This window comes from Talpa europaea (assembly GCF_964194135.1).
Source record: "Talpa europaea genome assembly, chromosome: 10".
Classification (NCBI taxonomy): Eukaryota; Metazoa; Chordata; class Mammalia; order Eulipotyphla; family Talpidae; genus Talpa; species Talpa europaea.
In genome coordinates, this window is record NC_140077.1 from 117,393,612 (window position 1) to 117,413,134 (window position 19,523).

The 19,523-nt window shown below is 56.0% G+C and overlaps 1 protein-coding gene across 1 annotated transcript; it reads right to left on the minus strand.

Moving 5' to 3' along the window:
- Positions 1–3,736: 3,736 nt before the first annotated feature.
- On the minus strand, positions 3,737–18,194 carry PLK4 (polo like kinase 4; the record flags this gene model as incomplete). The annotated part of the gene is made up of 17 exons (XM_084245610.1): positions 3,737–3,839; positions 4,902–5,008; positions 5,631–5,771; positions 5,960–6,208; positions 6,400–6,547; positions 6,687–6,778; positions 6,869–7,002; positions 7,703–7,852; positions 8,171–8,273; positions 8,912–9,016; positions 9,720–9,874; positions 11,825–11,925; positions 12,833–13,859; positions 15,935–16,049; positions 16,131–16,226; positions 17,442–17,537; positions 18,165–18,194. The coding sequence occupies 17 exons, from the start codon at positions 18,192–18,194 to the stop codon at positions 3,737–3,739; spliced, it is 2,952 nt and encodes a 983-aa protein (XP_084101736.1).
- Between the last annotated feature and the right edge of the window lie 1,329 nt (positions 18,195–19,523).

Genomic DNA, 19,523 nt, shown 5'->3' on the forward strand with positions numbered 1-19,523 from the left:
CCCTGTGCTTCCGGCCTGACCCGGGCAATATCCAGGGGCCACCCCAGGTCCAGGGAGCTTTCTGGGGTGGTGCCGACTTAGGAGACGAGCCACCCCCGGAGCAACAGGGCCGAGGGCCGCAGGGACGGGGAGCGTAGGGCAGGGCAGGGGTTGGCCACGGCCCCCCCCCCGGCAGCGGAGGAAGCTCCCGGCCTCCCACCCACGCGGTGACCAGCGCCCCGGCCTCCCCTTACCTTCACGAGCGCAGCAGGGGTCCCGGGAGCATCGCTGGTCAGAGGAGCCCCTCGCCAGCCAGCGCAGGGCCAGATCCGGCCTGCGAGCCCTGGGCGCAGCCACACGAGGGCCTGCGAGTCGCCTCATCGCCCCGGTCCCGGGGAGGATCCTGGGCTCCCTGGAGACGTGGCCGGGGCCAGGCGTGGGCAGGGTCGGCCGGACGTCGGGGCAGAGCCAGGCGTGTTCAGCCCGCTGACCGCAGCCTTGCGCAGAGGACGCGGCCCAGGCCGGCTCCGGGTGGGAGGGCGCAGGGGGACGCCGGGCACAGCAGCGTCTGCTCCTGAGGGTCCGGTGGACGCGGTGGTCGCCTCTGGAGGTGGCTCTGCCCTGGAGCCGGGAGGGCACGGTCCCGCAGCCTTTCACCCCTGCAGCCTCGGGTGCCGCGGAAGCTGCTCTCTGGGTCCCGCCGTGAAGTCGGCGGGGATGAGACTCGCTCGCTCCAGGGAGCCACGGGCCAGGTGGCCGATCCCCCGAGCAGGACACGCTGTCGGCAGCTGCGGGGGGGCCCTGGAGGGCCCTGGGGGGGCCGTTACGTCTGAACGCAAATGACCCAGGTCCTTTAAGTAAACGGCGTGTGAAGGGAGGCGGCCCAGGAGCTTGTGAGGACAGAACGGGGGGCGCCAAGTCTCCCCTGGGTGCTCCTGAGGCAGCGGAGAAGCGGGAGGCCGACTCGGTCTGTGGATGGACGTGGCCGCTGAGGCAGCAGAGCCGGGCTCTGCGGGGTGTCCCCTGGCCGTGGGCCGTGGGCGGGGCTGCGCTGCAGGAGGCCGGAGGGGAAGGAGGACCCGAGGACCAGCCCCTCCCTGCAGGCTCCCACCCCCAGGCCTCCCGGGAGGGGCAGAGCTGGCGGGCGCAGGGGGCACAGTGCCCCTGGATTCCTGGTGAGCCGCGGGGCAGCCCCGACCCGGGACTCGGTGGATCCTCCAGCGCAGCCCCTACCTCCAGACCCGCTGAGGCCCGGTGAGCTCAGGCCCTGACCTGCCGGCTCTGCGTGAGCTGATCGGGCTCTGGTGTTTGCCACTAAAACCCCTGATGAGGCGGGGGGCGGGGGGGGGCTGCTGAGTGGGAGGCGGAGCTGGCGCGGGAGCGGCAGCGGGAAGGAACGAAGATGTTGGCAGGGCCAGGCAGGGCCAGGGCCAGGCAGGGCCAGGGCCAGGCCGGCAGCGTCACCGTCTGTCCTCGCGGAAGAGCAGCTCATTTTGGGGCCTTGGGTAGCTCCTTGCGGCCTTGAACGCTGGAGCGGGGGACAGACCAGCCTCCTCCCCGCGCACGCGGCTGTCGGGCCAGGTGTCCCCGCGCTCAGGCAGGCGCTGGCCATGGACGCTAATGGCCAGGGGCAGGAAAAGCCTGGCTTGCGCCTCATTCCCCTACCGGCACCGACTCGGAGCTCTTGAAAAGCGCCAGAGGACCAGAGAAGACAGGCCCCCGCCAAGAGGCGCTTCCCGGGAACAAATACCCGCGGACGCGGGGCGCTGGGGGCAGCTGGGGCCAATGAGGCAAACTGGCCCGAGGGCCGGCAGCACGGCCGGCAGCCGGGACGCAGGTGGGGGCCGGCAGCGCCGTCTCCCCGCTGCGGGAGCAGACGCCGGGCGCGGCGTGTGGGAAGCACGTCCCGAGAGAGGCCGGGTCCACAGCCCAGGGCGGGGCGCCCGGATGCGGCAGGGGGTCCCCGCAGCCAGCCGTGGCGCGGGATCTCTGGGAGGGGGCGGCGCGGTGGAGGGGAGCAGCCCCTGCTGTCTTGGAGGTTTTCCCCTAAGGCAGCGAGAGGAAAACGTGCAACATAAATTGCAGCGTTAATAAGCAGTGACAACCTACTAGGAAAATGGACGAAAGATATGCGTGGACAACGCGCAAAATCCCTAGCGTGAAGCCGGGGACGTGTGCTCAACATTCTAACGGGGTGCGCTGCTCACGGGCGCCCCAGGCCGGCGGCAGCAACACGCAGCGCCGCGGAGGCCCAGGAGCCGCCGGCTCGGCGCAGACAGCCCTGGGACGTTGAGGCAGCGAAGGGCGTCAGCCTTGGAAGCGTGGCCAGGAACGCCTTGATTGCGTTTTAATTTTCTGACTGTATTGTTGTTCTCGGAGGAGTCACATCAACTTTATCCTGGGTGATGACCCACGCGCTGAACGTGTCCCTTCCAGCAGATGCCAGTCACTCTCCTACCCAGACTGTCCTGCGCGGGGAAACTTAGCAGTTTTATTTTTTGTTTTACTAATCTCTCCGTGAAGGGAAAGCATTTTCATGTCTTTCTACAAGTTTTTTTTTTTTAAGATTTTATTTTTACGTAAATGAACTGGGGTGCAGGCCATTTATGCGGGGGTTAAAGGACTCCCCAGAGACAGTGGGGAGCAGAACAGGCGGATCCACTGAAACCCACTGCTGAGGGGAGCGGCGGGGACAGCGAGGTCTGCTGCGCCGTGTGGGTAGCTCCCTGGCTGGGGATTGTACTCAGGGCTCAGCATGACAGCCTGAGACTCGGCCCCTAGGCCACCGGGAGGTCTTTAAAAAATCTTTTCAATGTACTTTTTTCTTACTTCATTGCATTTTCATGTCTTAGTTGTGCGTTTCTCCCGTTAGAATGTTGAACGCACGTCCCTGGCTTCACTCTAGGGACTTTGCGCGTTGTCCACTCCTATCTTTTGTCCATTTTCCTATTAGGTTGTCATTGCTTATTAACGCTGCAATTTATGTTGCAAGTTATTTTTCGTCTCCCTGCCTTAGGGGAAAACCTCCAAGACAATGTAAAACCATCTCGAGACCAGCTGCCCCTACCTGCTCACTGGAAGGCGCCAGAATGTCCCCGGAGTGGCCCTTCTGCTCCACCGCCCCGGGCTCTCCAGTTCACCTCAGCGCCGTCTGGTTCTCGTGTCAAAATGCTTGCTACTAAAATACAGTTATTTTCAAATAAGGGTAGAAAAACATGTATTTATTATTTGCGAAATTGATTTTAAAAACTGAACTGACTCCACCTAAACAGGCAACAGAATTTGAAAACAACTTTGCGGGCAGCTTGTCTTAAATAAGTCACAGAGATGAACTGGCTTATCATTGTATTTATTATTTTTTATAAAATGCATTCGCAGAGGTGTTTCATTAGAAATTGGTGCTACAAAAATAAATATAAAACAAATGTACACGTTTACATTGATACTTGGAACACAAATACACACTATTTACACGTGCGCAGATTCCAGCAGGTCGTGCCCATGATTCTGCCCCTGGCCGTCTGGCACGGGTGGGCAGCAGCCGCAGGGTCCAGCGCGCCGGCCCGGGGCCACGCCATCTGCGTGGCTCACATGTCAGTCTCCTTGTTCTCACATCAGAAAACATTCATTATGGGACAGACTAACAGTCTCTTACAGAAAGGCTTTCTGAGGAAGTTACACTGAATAAAGAGAGTCACTTTACTTGAAAGCCAACAGAAAAGCTATTTATTCAACTTATGTCTAAAAAGAGCTTTAATTAATGAAAAGTAGCCGCTGGATTAGAAAACATCACAAGGATGGAAGACAGGCACTGTAATTTCTGTCTGATGTATTCTGGCAATTTTTCATTCTCTCCATACCTAAGAGAAGCAAAGGAAAAAGAGACAGACCAGTCACCAGGGCTCCCGCTCCGTGACCCCCAAAGGCAGGAAGCGCCTCGGAGCACAAATGTCTGCGGAGCAGACGCGCAGGCCACGTGCGCACACCCCGGCTGCGTCACCCCGGAAGGCCAGGTTCTAAGTGTATTTAAATTTAAAAAAAAAAGAAAAAAAAAAAAAGAGCAATAAGCCCCAACTGGCTTTAGAATTTCTACAGCAAACTGGAACCGCAAAGGCTGCCGTGGAAGGTCCCGATCTAGGAAAACACTAAGCTAAACAGGGGAACGTGTTTCTATTTCAGCGTCAACAATGTGCACGCGGCCCTGGCCAGGTGTGCCCGGACGCCGGGCTTCAGAACGGCAGCTGTGCCCGCCACCACCCGGGCCCTTCTCCCGAGCCTCTGACCCAGGAGCGCTGGGACGGACCTGCACGCGCCGCAGGAGGGCAGCAGGTCCAGCCGAGCGCCTGCACAGGGCACAGGAATGCCCGCCGGCCCCAGCCCAGCTCACCCCCCCGCCCCCCACCCAGCTCAGCTCAGTGCTAGTCCAGCCCCAGCCCGGCCCCAGCGAGCTTCGTGAGTCAGGATCTGAAGTGCGCAAACCAACGCGGACGTCCCGGCACGCGCTCTCACACGGGCCGGGCGCACACGCAGCAAGTCAGCCCAACACCAACCTCTCAGAGATGAGGGCGTGGAAGTGGCTTTTGAGGGAAAATAACTCGGTTAAGAGACTGTTTCCGTGTTGGTCCTGCAAACCGAACAGGTCATGACTCCAAAGCAGCAGCCCTACTTCTGAAAGGCCCCACCCGGCTGGGCCACGGGTGCAGGGGGCTACAAGGAGCCTCAGCGCCTCGCGAGCCCAGGCGGGCGCCTGCACTGTCCGGTCACGTGACGTGCACGGACAGGACTCAGCGCGTTAACAGGGGCCGTGACGGCGTTTACTGTCACCAGCGATGAAAACAGAAACTTGATTATTTACCTCAACAAACAGCAAAAGCAAAGCGAGCGCAGAGGGCTGAGCGCGAGCCAGCACCGTGAGGACGCACCTGGTCGTCTGGCCGCCGGGGGACGTGTAGCTGATGGAGGACACGCCCGCCTGCACCACCAGCTGGGACCCGTCGTTAAACTGGACCCACACGGCTCCGCTGGTCAGCTGGGGAGTGAGCACCACCGAGGTCAGCCGCAGGGAGAGAGGGCCGGGCCCGCCAGGCTTTCCTGTGCTTAGACGTTCCCCACCCGCCCCCCCCCCCCCCCCGAGGGCCAGCCCCGGGCTGTGTGGACAGGCAGGCGCTGTGCTGTCGGGCTCGCTCTGCACGCGCCCTGTCCCCATTCCCCCCCGCTGGTACATCCGGCGCGGTCCCCGTTGCGGCTGCGTTCACAGCGTTTCTGGCCACGAAGAACTTAAGGAGCCAGAGCCAGCTCTCCCCTCACTGCGCTTCCCTCTCCCGCCCAGGCCTCAGTCTCCCTCCCCCCGGGCTTGGCATCTGAGCACAGCGACAAGGGCCCAGGAGTCTGCTCCAGGTACCCCCTACCCCACCCCCACCTTCGAGGGCAGGCCTGTGACCGGCGAACACAGGCCTCGGGCCCAGCGGCGGGCGTCACTGGCAACGCTGAATTCCCCAACTGGACACAAGCCAACCCTGGATGGCTCCAGCGCCACACTGCGCGTGAAAAGGCACAGGGACGCTGCGGACAGGCTCTTTCAGGGCTAGTTTTCGGCAGGATCGCCGTGGAAGCGAATTCTGAGGAAATCCACTTCCTTAACGAACGCTCACCTGCGTAGCCCAACCGACGTTTTTCACAAAAACAGACTTCAGGGGCTGCGCCGACGGAGGGAGACTCTCCTGCAGGCTGCCAGGGGAGACGTCTGCTGCGGGCGCGGCGGCCGCCAAGCCAGGGCCCTCCCGTGGGCCCACCTGCACACGGCGGGAGCGGACGTTATCCACAGCGTTTGTAAACATCCATCCTTGGCTCGGGTTACACAAGTGACGGGATTTCCACTAACTTAATTTTATGGTAACGAAACTGAACATTTGAAACACAACCACATTATGGAATGAGAACGGCAGAGGCCAGGGAGAAAACACGCGGTGGCTCTTCTCACCTGGTGAGGTCGCCCCGAGCCCTCCCTCCCAGGCGCACTTTCCAAGCTGCCTTTCTGGGGCGTGTGCGTGAGCGTGAGCGCGGGCACCCACGCCTCCTTTCCTCCGACCCTGCAGCCTTTGCTGCTGCTGCCTCCCTGGGGCCGAGGGGCCCCCGACCCCCGGGTCTGCCGGGCCCGGGCCGCCGGCGAGGTGTGCGTGACTCGAGACAGTGACGGTGGCCGCTCCGCTCTGCGCGTGTCGGGCCGACCCTGCCAAGAGGAGGACGAGGGGGCCCAGCCGCAGAGGGGCGGGAAGGCGTCGTCAGGTGACCAGGTGTGGAGCCAGAGCCGCGTCCAGGCCTCGGAGGCTTCGGGGCTGAGGCCGGGGGCGGGCAGGGTCCCGCCACAGGAGGCCAGTCAGGCAGCCCCCCGGGGCTGGGCGCTGAGGCCACTTTACTCACAGGAGGGCTGAGGGCCCTCTGCGGAGGGGCAGCGCTGGGCCCCCCGCTCCCCGCCAGTCCACTCCACGGCGGCCTGTCCCTCGCGGTGGGGTTTGGGTCTCCCGGGGCAGGAGGTGAGGCCTTGGGTGAAGCGGTGCCACCCGGCTTTCTGAAGGAGAAAGAAAGGTCCAAAAATAGTCCCTCTTAAAGGTTTTAACGTACAGACAACTAAAGGGCGGTCGTGCCCTCGACGGCGGCGGGTGCCTGTCACCCCTCCTCCGCGGGCGGGCCGAGCCCCAGCCACTGACCTGCCTATGATGATGGGGAAGAAGGGCGAGCTCCCGCTTCTGCGCTCCTCCTCTGCGATCACGGACTCCAGGCCCACACAGACCCGATGGCTCTGTGCCACAAGGAGACGGCCCACGTCACTGCGCCCGCCCGAGCACGCCCGCCCCCCACGGCCGCACCACGCCCGCCGGCAGGGACGCACCTCGAGAGCGTGGTGCAGGTACACCTTCACCTCCTCCTGCAGGCGCTGGGCCTCGCTGTCACCTTTTAAGGTGTAGGATTTCCCGGTCCTTTCAATTACCTGAATTAAATCTTGGCTTTTGTGTATCTTTGCGCCTTAAAAATAAGCAAAAGATAGTTTATCATTCCTGTAACATTCTGAGATTTACTCATTATCACGCCCGCTCACTCCGCTCCCAAGACCCAGGGATCCCTGGCCTCGACTACGGCCCATTCAGGAACGACAGGCTGTTTCTTCCTTTTTTTTTTTTCTGTAGAAGCGGGGCCCAAGTCTGAGATGTCTGAGGTACTTTAAAGATCACTGCTCGCACCACGGGCGTGACGGGAAGGGGCAGTGGCCACACCGTGCTAGGCGCGTGTGTGGAGCCTGGACAGGAGGCGCCGCTGAGGCCAGCGGCCAAACACCCATTCTAAGAAGAGATTTAGAAAGTAAAGGTCTCTGGTTCGGTCATCTCCTTTGCACCTTTCTACCTCCCGTAATTTGGTATACGCCCCTTTGAGGGTGGGATAAACACTGGGTGCCATTTATTTCCTGTGATGTTCGCACGCCCGGCAGGAGTTCCGGAAGGGGCGCTAGGCCGGGCGAGGGAATCAGTACATGTATCAGAGGGCAAACCGCTAACTAGAAAGTTCAGTAAGTTTAGGTTAACAAGATGAGGTAGATGACATGAGTGCTGTATGATTCACACCTGTATGTCTATACAAACACATCTTAAAAGCTTGTGGCACTGAGCTATATGCAACCACTAAATTTCAGACAAAAGGAAGAAGATTCACATCTCGGAGCTGTACACACCGTCATAAAACCAGACCTCAAAGTCGGCACCCGGGGAATTCTCCATCAAAACGCATTTAGCGTATCTTGTGAAATAGGTTATTTTGGGAGACTTAGATCTCACAAGCTGTACAAATCTAGAAGCATACTGATATTTTCGCCAGTACTTTTCTAGGAGAGGAAAAGAAAAAAAAATCCTTAATATCAGGGAACAAAATATTGAGATAGATATATTTTTAATATTTGCATGTTACACACACACACACACACGAGAGAGAGAGTGAGAGAGAGAATGTTCCAGAGTCACTTCTTAGGCAAACAGAATGTGGAGAGACGGCAGACACCGCATCAGCGAGGCAGCGCCTCGCCAGGTGCAAGTACAACACGGCGGGGCCCCCACGGAGCCCGGGGCCCCCACCCGTGCCGTCTGCCGGGCAGCCCGCTCAGCAAGACCCGCCGCCCCAGGGAGCCGCGGCGGAGCCTACGCACCTGGCAAGCGGTCGAAGCTGTACCTGCTGACGCTGGCGGCGGGCGGGGGCGGTCTGTCTGTGAGCGGGGCGCCTCTCCCGTCGTCCGGGTAATACACGGCGATCTGGGGAGAGATCATGGGCTCTGACCACGCGCCATGGCTCGTCACCGACACGGTGAAAGCGCTCATGTGGACTAGCAAATGTGTTTCATTGAAAATGCTAAATATGCCGGGCGTGGTGGCGCGCGCCTGTAGTCCCAGCTACTCGGGAGGCAGAGGCAGGAGGATCGCTTGAGTCCAGGAGTTCTGGGCTGCAGTGCGCTATGCCGATCGGGTGTCCGCACTAAGTTCGGCATCAATATGGTGACCTCCCGGGAGCGGGGGACCACCAGGTTGCCTAAGGAGGGGTGAACCGGCCCAGGTCGGAAACGGAGCAGGTCAAAACTCCCGTGCTGATCAGTAAAAAATTTTTTTTTTTAAAAAAAAAAAAAAAAAATGAAAATGCTAAATATTTTCTAAAAGCAGTTTTTTGTTTCTTAAACTTTCAAGTGAACATTTTGTTGCCAGTTACATAATTATTTCTTAACCCACACGCAATTACGCAAAGATACATAGCATGCTATTTTGGTTTTTGAAATCCAGAGCCACGATCATGAGAAAAATGGATTTGAAAAACGTCAGGCTGTCACCAGAGAAGGCGCAGGAGCGCCACATGCTTAAGAGAAGGGCGAAGTTCAGGGTCAGGAAGCCAGGCCGCTCACCGTGTTTCCATCCCGAGATATCTGCAGAACTTCTTTCACGTACTCCTGAGACGCGTGCTCCCTGAGAAGCTCCACGCACACCTCCTCCGAGTCAAGGATGCTCACCTGGAAAGACACAACAGCCGCCGTCAACACCGCGCCTTGGCCGGCGCGGCCCCGAGCAGCACACGGCGCAGACAGAACCTAACCATGGCAGAGACGACACTGAGGGCACAGCCGGGCCCTGCTGCAGCCCAGGGCACAGCCGGGCGGCTCAGGCCGAGCAGGCGGGGCCGGCAGGGCGGGGCGTGAGGCGGCCACACAAAGGCCAGGCTGGGTGACGCGGGAACAAGACAAACAGGATGAAGGCTGAAAAAAAAAACCAAAAACCACTCCCATTCGTGTGATGTTCTAAAACTCTAAACTTCCTTTGTCAATAGTCCTTTTTTAAATAGTTTCAGATGTTAAAAAAAAGTTCTATTTTCTGATTTACCTTTTGGGAACTGGATTAAACGGCAGACAATAAAACAGAAGCAAATGGTATTAAACACGATTAACTTAGTGACTTGCGTGAATGAAAAAACACCTACCATAGTACATACTGGATTATTTTTACATGTTTTTATTGTCAACAACATTGAAAACTCAGAGTATCATGCCACTATTCTTATCCCCCCCCCCATAAACATCCAGTCTCTTTTCTCTTAAATAAGTTTCTCACGTAACACCTCTAAGTATAGGGGCACTTTAGAGAACTAACAAACGTCCGGGCAGTAAGTAGCACAAACCCCAGCTGCAGGGCCAGTCCCCAGGCGGGCATCGCACGTACCACAGCCTTCCGGGTCTTTTGTCTGATGGGCTTTAACCGGCACGCGGTCAGTGGCGGCGTGAGGCTCCGTAAGCTGCGGGGCTGGCGACCCGGCGGGGGCTCCGCGCCTCTGGGCTGTCTTTGTTCAGAAAGAGGATCGAAGGCAAAAGCAGGCTCTGGCTGCGCGACCTCAGGTCTCCTGTGAAGCGCGGCGACCGGCTGCTCGGTGGGACACCTGACGTCAGACACGTCAGGGCTCTTCTTGGCCCTGGCCTCCGTCCAGGCGTTTCCTGCCGGGCCCTGCCAAGGCGCACAGCCCCGGAGAGGCCCGTGCGGGCCTGCGCTGCTGTGCTCAGCAGTCTCTCCCGCAGTTGCTGGAACACCGCAGAGCAGAGCGAGGCAGCACACAAGAAAGCAAGTGGAGCCGTTACATTGTGTTCATGAGGAACAAAGGAAAAGTAGTAAAACAAAGAAAAAGGATCTCCTAATTTTTTTAAGAAAACAAGCAGTTTAAGATAGGACTAAATCAAAGTGACTTAAAAAGGAAATTTTAAGCCATACTGCAAAGGAATACCTTGAGTATTAAGGAAAAAAGGAAAGGAAAACATGAATGTGAAATTCATTTTTTCAATTAAGGCCAAAGCCGGTCACCCAGGACACCTCTTTCTCAGCAAGCAACCGGCCGGTGTGCCAGCAGGCAGGTGTGACGGGAATTCCCAGCGCCCCTTCTCCATGAGATGGAGCTTACTCTCTTTAAGGACCACCCGCTCCATGCGTACTCACAAAACATGCCAAAGGGGGAAAAAGCAGCATCACATACGAAACAGCTTTAACTTACTAGTAACTAATGTCATCAATGTATTTGCACCCACTGTTACAAATATTTTCATGATGAAATTTACCCACTGATTTGATTTTAGAATTCACAAGGGAACTCTTTTTTTAATGTCCATAAAGTGATCAGACCATGTGAAAACCCTGCAAGGCAATTTTTTTTTTTTTTTTTTTTTTTGTGGGCCCCTCGCCGGCGGCTGGGGATTGAACCGGCGCTGCAGAGGCTGCGGGCAGCCTCGCAACCCAGCGCTCAACCGCTGCGCCACCAGGGGAGGCCCTGCAAGGCAATTTTTAATATGCTAGCCTCTAAAAATTTGTCCAATTTTTTCCCCTTAAATGACCTTTTAATGTTTTTGACTCATTAATGCTTTTAATTCTTTTGGCCCATTACGACAGAAAATATTTCGCGTCAAACAATGTACTTTAAGACTGCAGCAGCCCTACAAGATTATGAAGATCGTTTCCCCATGTCCATGTTACCCAATAAAAGTATCTGAAAACACAACGGGACCAGCAGGATCAGGTGCAGGGCAGCTTTATAGGGTTAAAAAAAAAAAACCAGACTTGAATTATCTAGTATACATGAAGATTCTCTTTTGGGCTCCTGAAAACAACATACATTAACAAAAGAAAAAAAGGGGACCGCCCCCAGGCGCCGTCAAACTCTGCTTAAGTTACGGCCCTGGGCCCTCAGGCTGGGTAAGGTGATACGAGGTCCTCCTCCCCGTATGTTTCTTTCTTACTCTCTTCTTTAAATCTTTAATTTCATTTCCACCGTCTGTGAAATCCGCCATGCCCCTTAATGAGAAACGCTCACCCGCCCCACTCAGCATCTGTAATTAACACCCCCTGAGTGACAGCTGCTCACCCCGGGGGCTGGCTCCTGGCCTTCGCACTGGGGTGCACCCCAGGGCCCGCCGGGAAGCCCAAGCTCACATCAGTGCCCCTCTCCTGATGCTGTTGTGGGTACTGACAGCAGATGTCAGCGCAGATGGGTCAGAGGGCTCTGAGCCCTGCAGGGCGGGGTGCGGGGGGTGGCTCTGGCCTACTGCGGCAGCGTCGGCCAACAGGTGCAGCTTCTGTGAGGTGGGGCTAATAGCAGCCCCTTATTTCATGAGGATTTAGTGAGCTGTCTTCACTAACCATTAAAGACAGTGGATAACAGTGACCCCTCAAAGTGAGTCAACAGCTGTTACTATGGCCAAGTACTGAAAATGCATTGTTTCCTTAAGAATACCCCGATAAAGTGTGAAAGTCATTCGTTTTTACTAAAGACTTCATCAGAAACTCACCATTTACTTGCAGATTCCCAAACCACTGTTGCATCACATCAGCCTGAGATGTCTGGGCTGGGAACGGAAAAGGATTTTTTCCTGGACAAAGCTGATTGGTGCTAAACAAAGAAAAAAAAGTTTCTGTAAGCTAAAAAAAAATAATTACTAGGTAATACCGTTCCAAGGTATTACCAAGGTAAATCATTCCGAGGTAAAGTCATTTGAAAAAGGAGGTATCTGGGGCCTCCCGGGTGACGCAGCGGATTGAGCACAGCGCAGTGAAGCTGTCCGCAGCAGACTCTGCAGCGCGGGTTTGATTCCCAGCAGGCCAGGGAGATTCCCACATGGCACGGCAGACCTCTGCTGTCTCCCCTGCTCCCCTCAGCAGTGCTTTCGTCTGCCTGTTCTGTTCCCCGCTCTGTCTCTGGTGAATCCTCTTGCCCTCCTGGGCCTCTGGCCTGTACCCCAGCTATTGTATAAATAAAAAATAAATCTTTAAAAAAAAAAGAAAGAAAGAAAGAGAAAAAGGAGGTATCTGCTGGTCTGGCTAACACTGCAGAGTGACTGAAGAAACCACCACCTGCACAGTGAGCAGCCCGACGCGGCAGCGCCAGGGCATAGGACAGTGGCTCTGCCTCTTGCAGCTTAAGTGCAAAAATCTAAGATCAGAAAAAATACAAACTACAATGACTAGACACTGGCTTATGAGCAGCAGTCAGGAGTATGATCACTGAGGTCCACCTTCCCTTTATCTGCGTGCGCACGTGTGCACGTGCATGTGTGTTAATTATGATTTTGCTACACAATACCTTGGCACTAGAGGCCTGCTTCAGATAAAATAAAAAAGTGAAACCAGTAATACCCAATCATTATACACATCCATTCATTTTAAGAAATTTGGAACCTCAATTCAGAACTTCATACTCTTCCTACCCAGTACAGAAATCCCAACTAAGGAGGACCCAGCTTCATATTTGTGCCTTTGATGTATATCATACAGTAAAACGCCCCCGCCAAGATTCTTACAGTGCTTGCTTGTCATCAGGTCTCTCCAAACACCCGGGGCCGCCGGACGTCCTGGCTTTAAGGAAGTGAAAGACACCGCCGTGGTCGCTGGCAGGAGCGTATCTTTCCGCATCGTCACTCACTCCCGACTGACTGGGTCTGGAGAGCGTCTCTGCTGAGTGACAGCGCTCCATTGGGGAGGTTTTCGCTCGAGATGGACGACTGGAGGTGCCAGACCTGTCGGAGGAGTGGGCTCTGCGGAGGTAGCGAGAGTGTGGCCTCTCCTCGGCATCCTGGGCCCTCCGCCCCCGCCTACTGCTACTGGCTTCTTGCTCTTGAATTCCCCACTGAGTATAAAAACTGCTCCCCTCTCCTAAAGAAGAAAAATCACTTGAATTTTTATTCTTTGGAAATATAGTCATTTTATTTGGGAGTGGCTGACCAATCAAAAGTCTTCTTCTGTCAGAGAAACTACCACTTACACTGGTACTGGAAGAAGCCGTCATTGCAGTTGAAATTGTGGCATGTCCACTATCAATGGAGTCTTCCACGGTTCTTAAATCTTTACTTTTAGTCGAAGAATTCCGGGACATAAAGGGGTGATCAAACACCGAAGACAGACTTAAACGATCTGCTGGATTTCTACGAAGTAACTGGTGGATGAGGTCCTTGGCTTCTCTTGACAAAAAAGTTGGCATTTCATAATCTGCCAACACCACTTTATTCAATGTGTTCTTGACTGTGTCCGTGTCAAAGGGTGGCCTCCCGATGAGCAGCGTGTAGAACATGCAGCCCAAGGACCAAACGTCAGACTCGAGCCCATGTGCGCTCCGAGTGGCGATCTCCGGGGAGATGTAGTTGGGGGTCCCGCACAGCGTGTAGTGCTTCTCGTGCGGCATCTGCAGCTGCGTGGCCAGCCCGAAGTCGGCGATCTTGACATTCATGCTGCGGGTGAGCAGCAGGTTGGACAGCGTGAGGTCCCGGTGCAATATGCCGTGGGAGTGGAGGTACAGCAGCCCGGTGGTGATCTGGTGCATGAAGTGTCGCGCTGTTAGAGGGAAAAACTGAAACTTACAATCTGGAAAATCCGGAAGATTGGCATGTAGAACACATCGTGAAACTGCAGGAGGCGTGCCAGAGCACCCCGCGAGAACGCGGCTCGTGACCAGGACGCCAGCCTGAGAATGCCGTCAACACTCCCCCATCTTCATCCTTCCCCAGAGCTCAGTCTGTATGCAGTTAATTTTATTAGCGACAGGGAGCAACTAGGGAAACCAGGGAGAGCAGAAGTCCATGGCAATTGAGAAAGTATTTGCAACTGCAATATAGTCAGCTGTAAAAAAAAGCTCAGGTTCCTTTGATGTCCTCCCAAATCCTCTCCACAAGGAACCACCATGAACGGTTTGTGCATGTTCTCTGAGGCTTTCCTTCCACATCTAAGACTATAGAAGAACATTCTAATACTTTTTAAATATAAAAATACACAGTTTCATTACTATTCCCCCAACCCACAATATTTGTTGGAGATATTTATATGTCAGCATACACAGATTCTCATTTTATTTAATTGCAACTGAGAAACATTTGGGTCATTTTTGGCATTTTAAGGTTACAAAATATATAACCAATAAACATTCTCATACATGCTTGGTTTCCTGTGCATATGTATTATGGGGTGCTTCTCTATGGTAAATTCAAGAAATACAACCACTTGGATAAATTTAACATTTTTATACTTAGCCACACTATCCTCCAAAAGGCTGTATTTTCATGCATGTCTGGTTAATATTAGGTAATCTCAATCTAATGAGTCAAAGATAGAGCTCTTTGTCATTTTGATGATTCCTAGTGAGTTTGAGGATCTTTCCTATGATTGTTGGCTGTCTGTACTTTCTCTTCTGCGGACCATCTGCTTATAGGTCCTGTTCATTTTTTATTATCTTTTTTTAAGGCATGCCTAAAGATTTTTAAATATTAGTCATACATTTTATAAAATCTTTCCTAAATCTTTCAAATTTGTTGATGATTTTTTTTATAATACACATTCTTAGGTTAAATTAAGTAAACCTGGTAATTCTTTTCCTTCACGGCAGGGTCTACCTTATTTAAGGCTTGCTGTTTCATAGTGTTACCAAAAATGCAGTGATCACCAATATGTGCAACGTTTTTATTTTCAATTTGAGTCATTACCATAACTTTTGAGCATTTCCATAACTCTCCATATGATCAAACTTTTCCAAAAGGGTTATACAGACTCCCATGTACAGAAGTCAATCAGCAACCACCCATCCTGGCGTATATGCCATCACAGAGCAGGGTAAGGCCTTTTGCACATGTTTGTATGATGATGATGGGCATTATGATTTGATTCTGAGCTGAACTGTAGAAAGTTACTTATGAGAAACTGGGAAGTTGAAAGTGATTACGTAAATGATTGTAGGGAATGATTTCATGTCTTTCTGATTATGAGATTTAGAAGTTGCCCTTTAAAGACACACAGCAGATCACAGAGCACCCCTTTTCATCAGTGCAGGTTTGTTATAACATTGATTGGAAAAAAAAAAAAGGATCCTGGCCAATGCTGAACAAAAAGATGATGTCGGGCCTCCCCTGGTGGTGCAGCAGTTGAGCGCTGGGCTGTGAAGCTGCCCGGTGAGGGTCCCACATGGCGCGCAGACCTCTCCTGCCACGCCCACTGCTCCCCTCAGCAGTGTCCTCCATCTGTCTGCCTGTTCTGCTCCCCGCTCTGGCTCTGGTGATTTCTCTCACCATCCCGTGCTTCTGACTGTACCCAGTGCTTGTATAAATAAATAAATAAATAAATCTTAAAAAAAAAAAAGATGATGTCATCTGAAGATCTGGTTTCTAGACATTGTTTCACTTAAAGTTGCTTTCTAAGAACCTACCAATGACATTGACTGAGGCCTTACTTCTGCAATGCACTGGAGTTACAGGAACTTATAACTTTGTAATTTGGGGGAGAGGATCTCCTTTTCTAATCCAAAGTAATAATTAAAGAGTTTCCAAAATATCCTACAATAGCATATTCTTCAAAACTACATGCTGACTAGTAAAATTTATACCTTCCAAAAAAAAAAAAAAACAAAAACAAAACCAACCCACCTTCGTTTTCTGAGAATGGTTTCTTTCTATTCTTTAGGTATCTGTTCATCTCTCCATTATGGCACATTTCTAATACCAGGTACACGTAATTGCTATCCTCAAAGTAGTTATAGAGCTGAAATGTAAAAGGACATAATAAATTGTAACATACAGACATTCACTGCCCTTAAGCGCAGGTAAAAAATTTGTGTCTTACCTCCAAAATAGAAGGATGTTTCAATTGACAATGTATTTTCACCTCGTTCTGGACTCTCTGAACCATCCCAGCTTTGTACATGGCTTTCTTATCTATCTACAAATAACAGGAGGTTTAAATGTCGATGGTAAACTTTCAAATGCCACATCAAACGTTTTCTTTGGGAAGAGACAGTATACTTTAAAATATCCTTTCATCTACTTAGGAGCGCCTTCTGCTGTCTACTTTCTCCATGCACCCTACAGAGTGCTAGGCAGAGTGGACCTTCAGTAAGTTTGCCCAATGCATTCTAACACCATCTCCCAACTTAAAGAATTTAACAGGACAAGTATCATGTCTGTAATAAAAACCACAAAAATTTAGCTAAGTTTTAAAATGACACTTCTCTTACCTTTCCCTACTGATTTAGATAAGTGATTCTTTATTTTTTTTTATTTTTATTTTTATTTTTTTTTTTATTTATTTATTTTTTTTTATTTATTTTTTTTTTTTATAGAGGCATGCTTTATTTATTTAGTTTGTTTGTTTGTTTGTTTTTTTTTTTATACATGCACTGGGTACAGTCAGAAGCGCGGGAGGGTGAGAGAATTCACCAGAGCCAGAGCAGGGAGCAGAACAGGCAGAAGGACCGAAGTACACTGCTGAGGGGAGCAGCGGGCGGCAGGAGAGGTCTGCGCACCATGTGGGACCCTCCTCCGGTGGCCGGGGAGCAGCCGGGGATCGAACCGGCGCCGCAGAGGCCGCGGGCAGCTTCGCAACCCAGCGCTCAACCACTGCGCCACCGGGGAGGCCCTAGATAAGTGATTCTTAATTAGCTTAGGTTACTCCTTAGACTGACTTCCAACAGCCAAGAACAGGATGTTAGATGGTAGAGTGGAATACAGAACTACACACACTTGTATTTTCACTATTATAAGAACAACTTGCTGTTTGATTTCTACCAGTTAGTCCAATATGTGTAATTAGAACAGATACAAAGTCTAATAATAAAGATGAAAACTCTAACTGGGCCAAGGATCTCCTAAGATATCCTCAGGTTTAACTTAATTAGAAAAGAATCATAGGATCAGTGGATAATTTAATATCTTAACACCTTGCCTCACTGCCCTTCAAAAGGCTGTTTTCATGCACATGCCCTTTACATCAGGCGGTGTCAACAGGCAAGTCTCAGGGCTTGGGACTGCGGTGATGGGGGCTCCACTGCACACCCCGGGAAAAGCCCTGGTGGGGGAGGTGTCCCTGACATTTCCAGAAGCCGCTTCCTCTAGTCCCCTCAAAGCCCGCGGGAGGCGCGGGCTGGTATGTTCTTACCATTTTGATGGCAACTTCCAGACCAGTGTGGATGGACTCGGCTCTGTAGACACCAGCAAACGATCCTTTCCCAAGTAGATTCCCAACTTTAAAATCCTTAAAAGTTAAAAATCAAAGAAGATGGTGGTGACTTGCTGGGACAGAGGAAGAAAGCTAGGACGGGGCTGGACAGGGCCGACAGGATGGACGGAAGGAAGGGGGGTGCATCCAAAAGCCAGGCCGGTCGCGCACCTCGATCCGGCAGGTGTCCGGGGCCGGGAGCATGCTGACGCGCGCGGGGTCCCCGAGCTGGCAGGCGGGGTGCGGGCAGACACCCCAACGCCCCGGGCGCTCCAGTCTGTGCGGGCTCGGGCGCGCCCCGCCCCAGCGCCCCCTGCGAGCCGGCCGGCCGCTCCCGCCGCGGCTCCCGCCGGAGTAACCGCCACCGGGCCAGGGGCGGACGCGGGCGGCGCGGCGGGCCCGGCGGGAGGGCGGCGGGGCGCGCCCGGGACAGGCGCCCGCCGCGGCCCCAGGGGAGGGGCGCCCCCGCCGCGCCCCGCCCCGCCCGGCCCCGCCCCGGGCCGCGCCCCGCCCCGCCCCGCCCCGCCCCGCAGGGCGACTCCCCCCGGCTCGCCCCCCGCCCGCCCGCCCGGGCCCTCCCGCCCCGGGGTCCTCCCCCAAGGGCCCCGGGGCCGCCCCCGGGACCCCTGCCGCCCCTCCCGGCCCGCGCGCGCCGCCGCCCACCTCGATCTTCTCCCCGATGCACGTCGCCATGGCCGCCGGCGCGGCGCGGCCCCTTCGCGGCAGCGCTCCGAGCAGCAGCCGGCGTCGGCGCCCATCGGCCCGCGCTAGGCCGCCGCGCCCGGCGACGACCGCGCCGCCGCCGCAGGGGCGCCCGGGCACCCGCCGAGGCCGGGCCGGCGCCGCCGCGCTCCCATTTTGAAAATCGCCCGCCGGGGGCGCCCGCCCTGACGTCACGCGGGGACGCTCTGCGCAGGCGCGGCCGCACTTCCGGCCACCTGACCGGAAGTGCCGCGGCGCCCGCGCCGCTCTCGCCTGGCAGGCCGGGTCCGGCGGCGCCGCGGCGGGGAAGGTCGGCCGGGCCCGCGGGCCTCGGGGACGGCGCCTCCCGCCGGGCGCCCGCCCCGCCCCGCCCCGCCCCGCCGCGGGGTCTCGCGGGGTCCGGGGCGCCGAGGACAGGCGCCGTCTCGGGGCGCTGCGGCCCCCCCGAGCAGCCCCCCCCGAGCAGCCCCCGGAAGCCGCCGCCGCGCCTCCCCCGCAGGCCCCGCGCCCGCCGCCGCCCCGGGAGGAAGGCCCGCGCCGGGGCTCCGGGCGGCCGGGGGCGGGGGCGGGGGCGCGGCGCGCAGGCCCGCGGGAGCAGCGGCCTGGGGTTCGGCCCCGCCGCCCCGACCGCGGGGCGCCGGGAGGGCGGGGCGCGGCCCCGGGCGGGGCGGGGCGGGGCGCGGGCGGCCCGGCCTGTGGTCAGGGCGCCCGGAGCTGCGCGCCCGGCCGGGGAGGCCGCGGCGGCCCCGGGGTCGGCGGGCCCGGGGTGTCCTGCCCGCGGGAGGGCGGCGGCGGCGGCGCCTGCTCGGGGCGCGGCGCGGGTCGGGAGCCCCGGAGGGCGCGGCGCTCGCCACGGGACGGGCCCTCGGGGGCCCGCGGTGGGCGCGGCCGGGCCGGGCGGGCGCCCTGGCGTCGGGCCGCGCGGCTCCGGGGCGGCGGTGACCGCGAGTCGGACCCCCCGGCCCGGCCGGCCGAGGCGCAGGAGCCGGGGGCGGCGAGCGCCGCCGCCCTGACGACGGGGCTGAGGTTGTTCCCCAGACGCCGCCGACACCGCCCGCGCCTCAACCACCGCGAGGGTGAAAGGCGGGCGTGCCCGAGGCGAACGCGCGCCGGCGGGGCGGGCGCGCAGGGTCCGCGGCGGTGCCCGAGGCGCAGCCTCCCAGCCGCGCCCGCGCCGGGCCCGGCGCCATCCCCGCGTCCTGTGATGCGCTTCGGAGTGAGCCGAAGAGTCACGATTCAGGTTTTACGTCTCGGACTTGAAATCTCCAGGCGCTCGGCACCCCGGGGCGGGGGGGGCACCCCGGGGCGGGGGGGGGCACC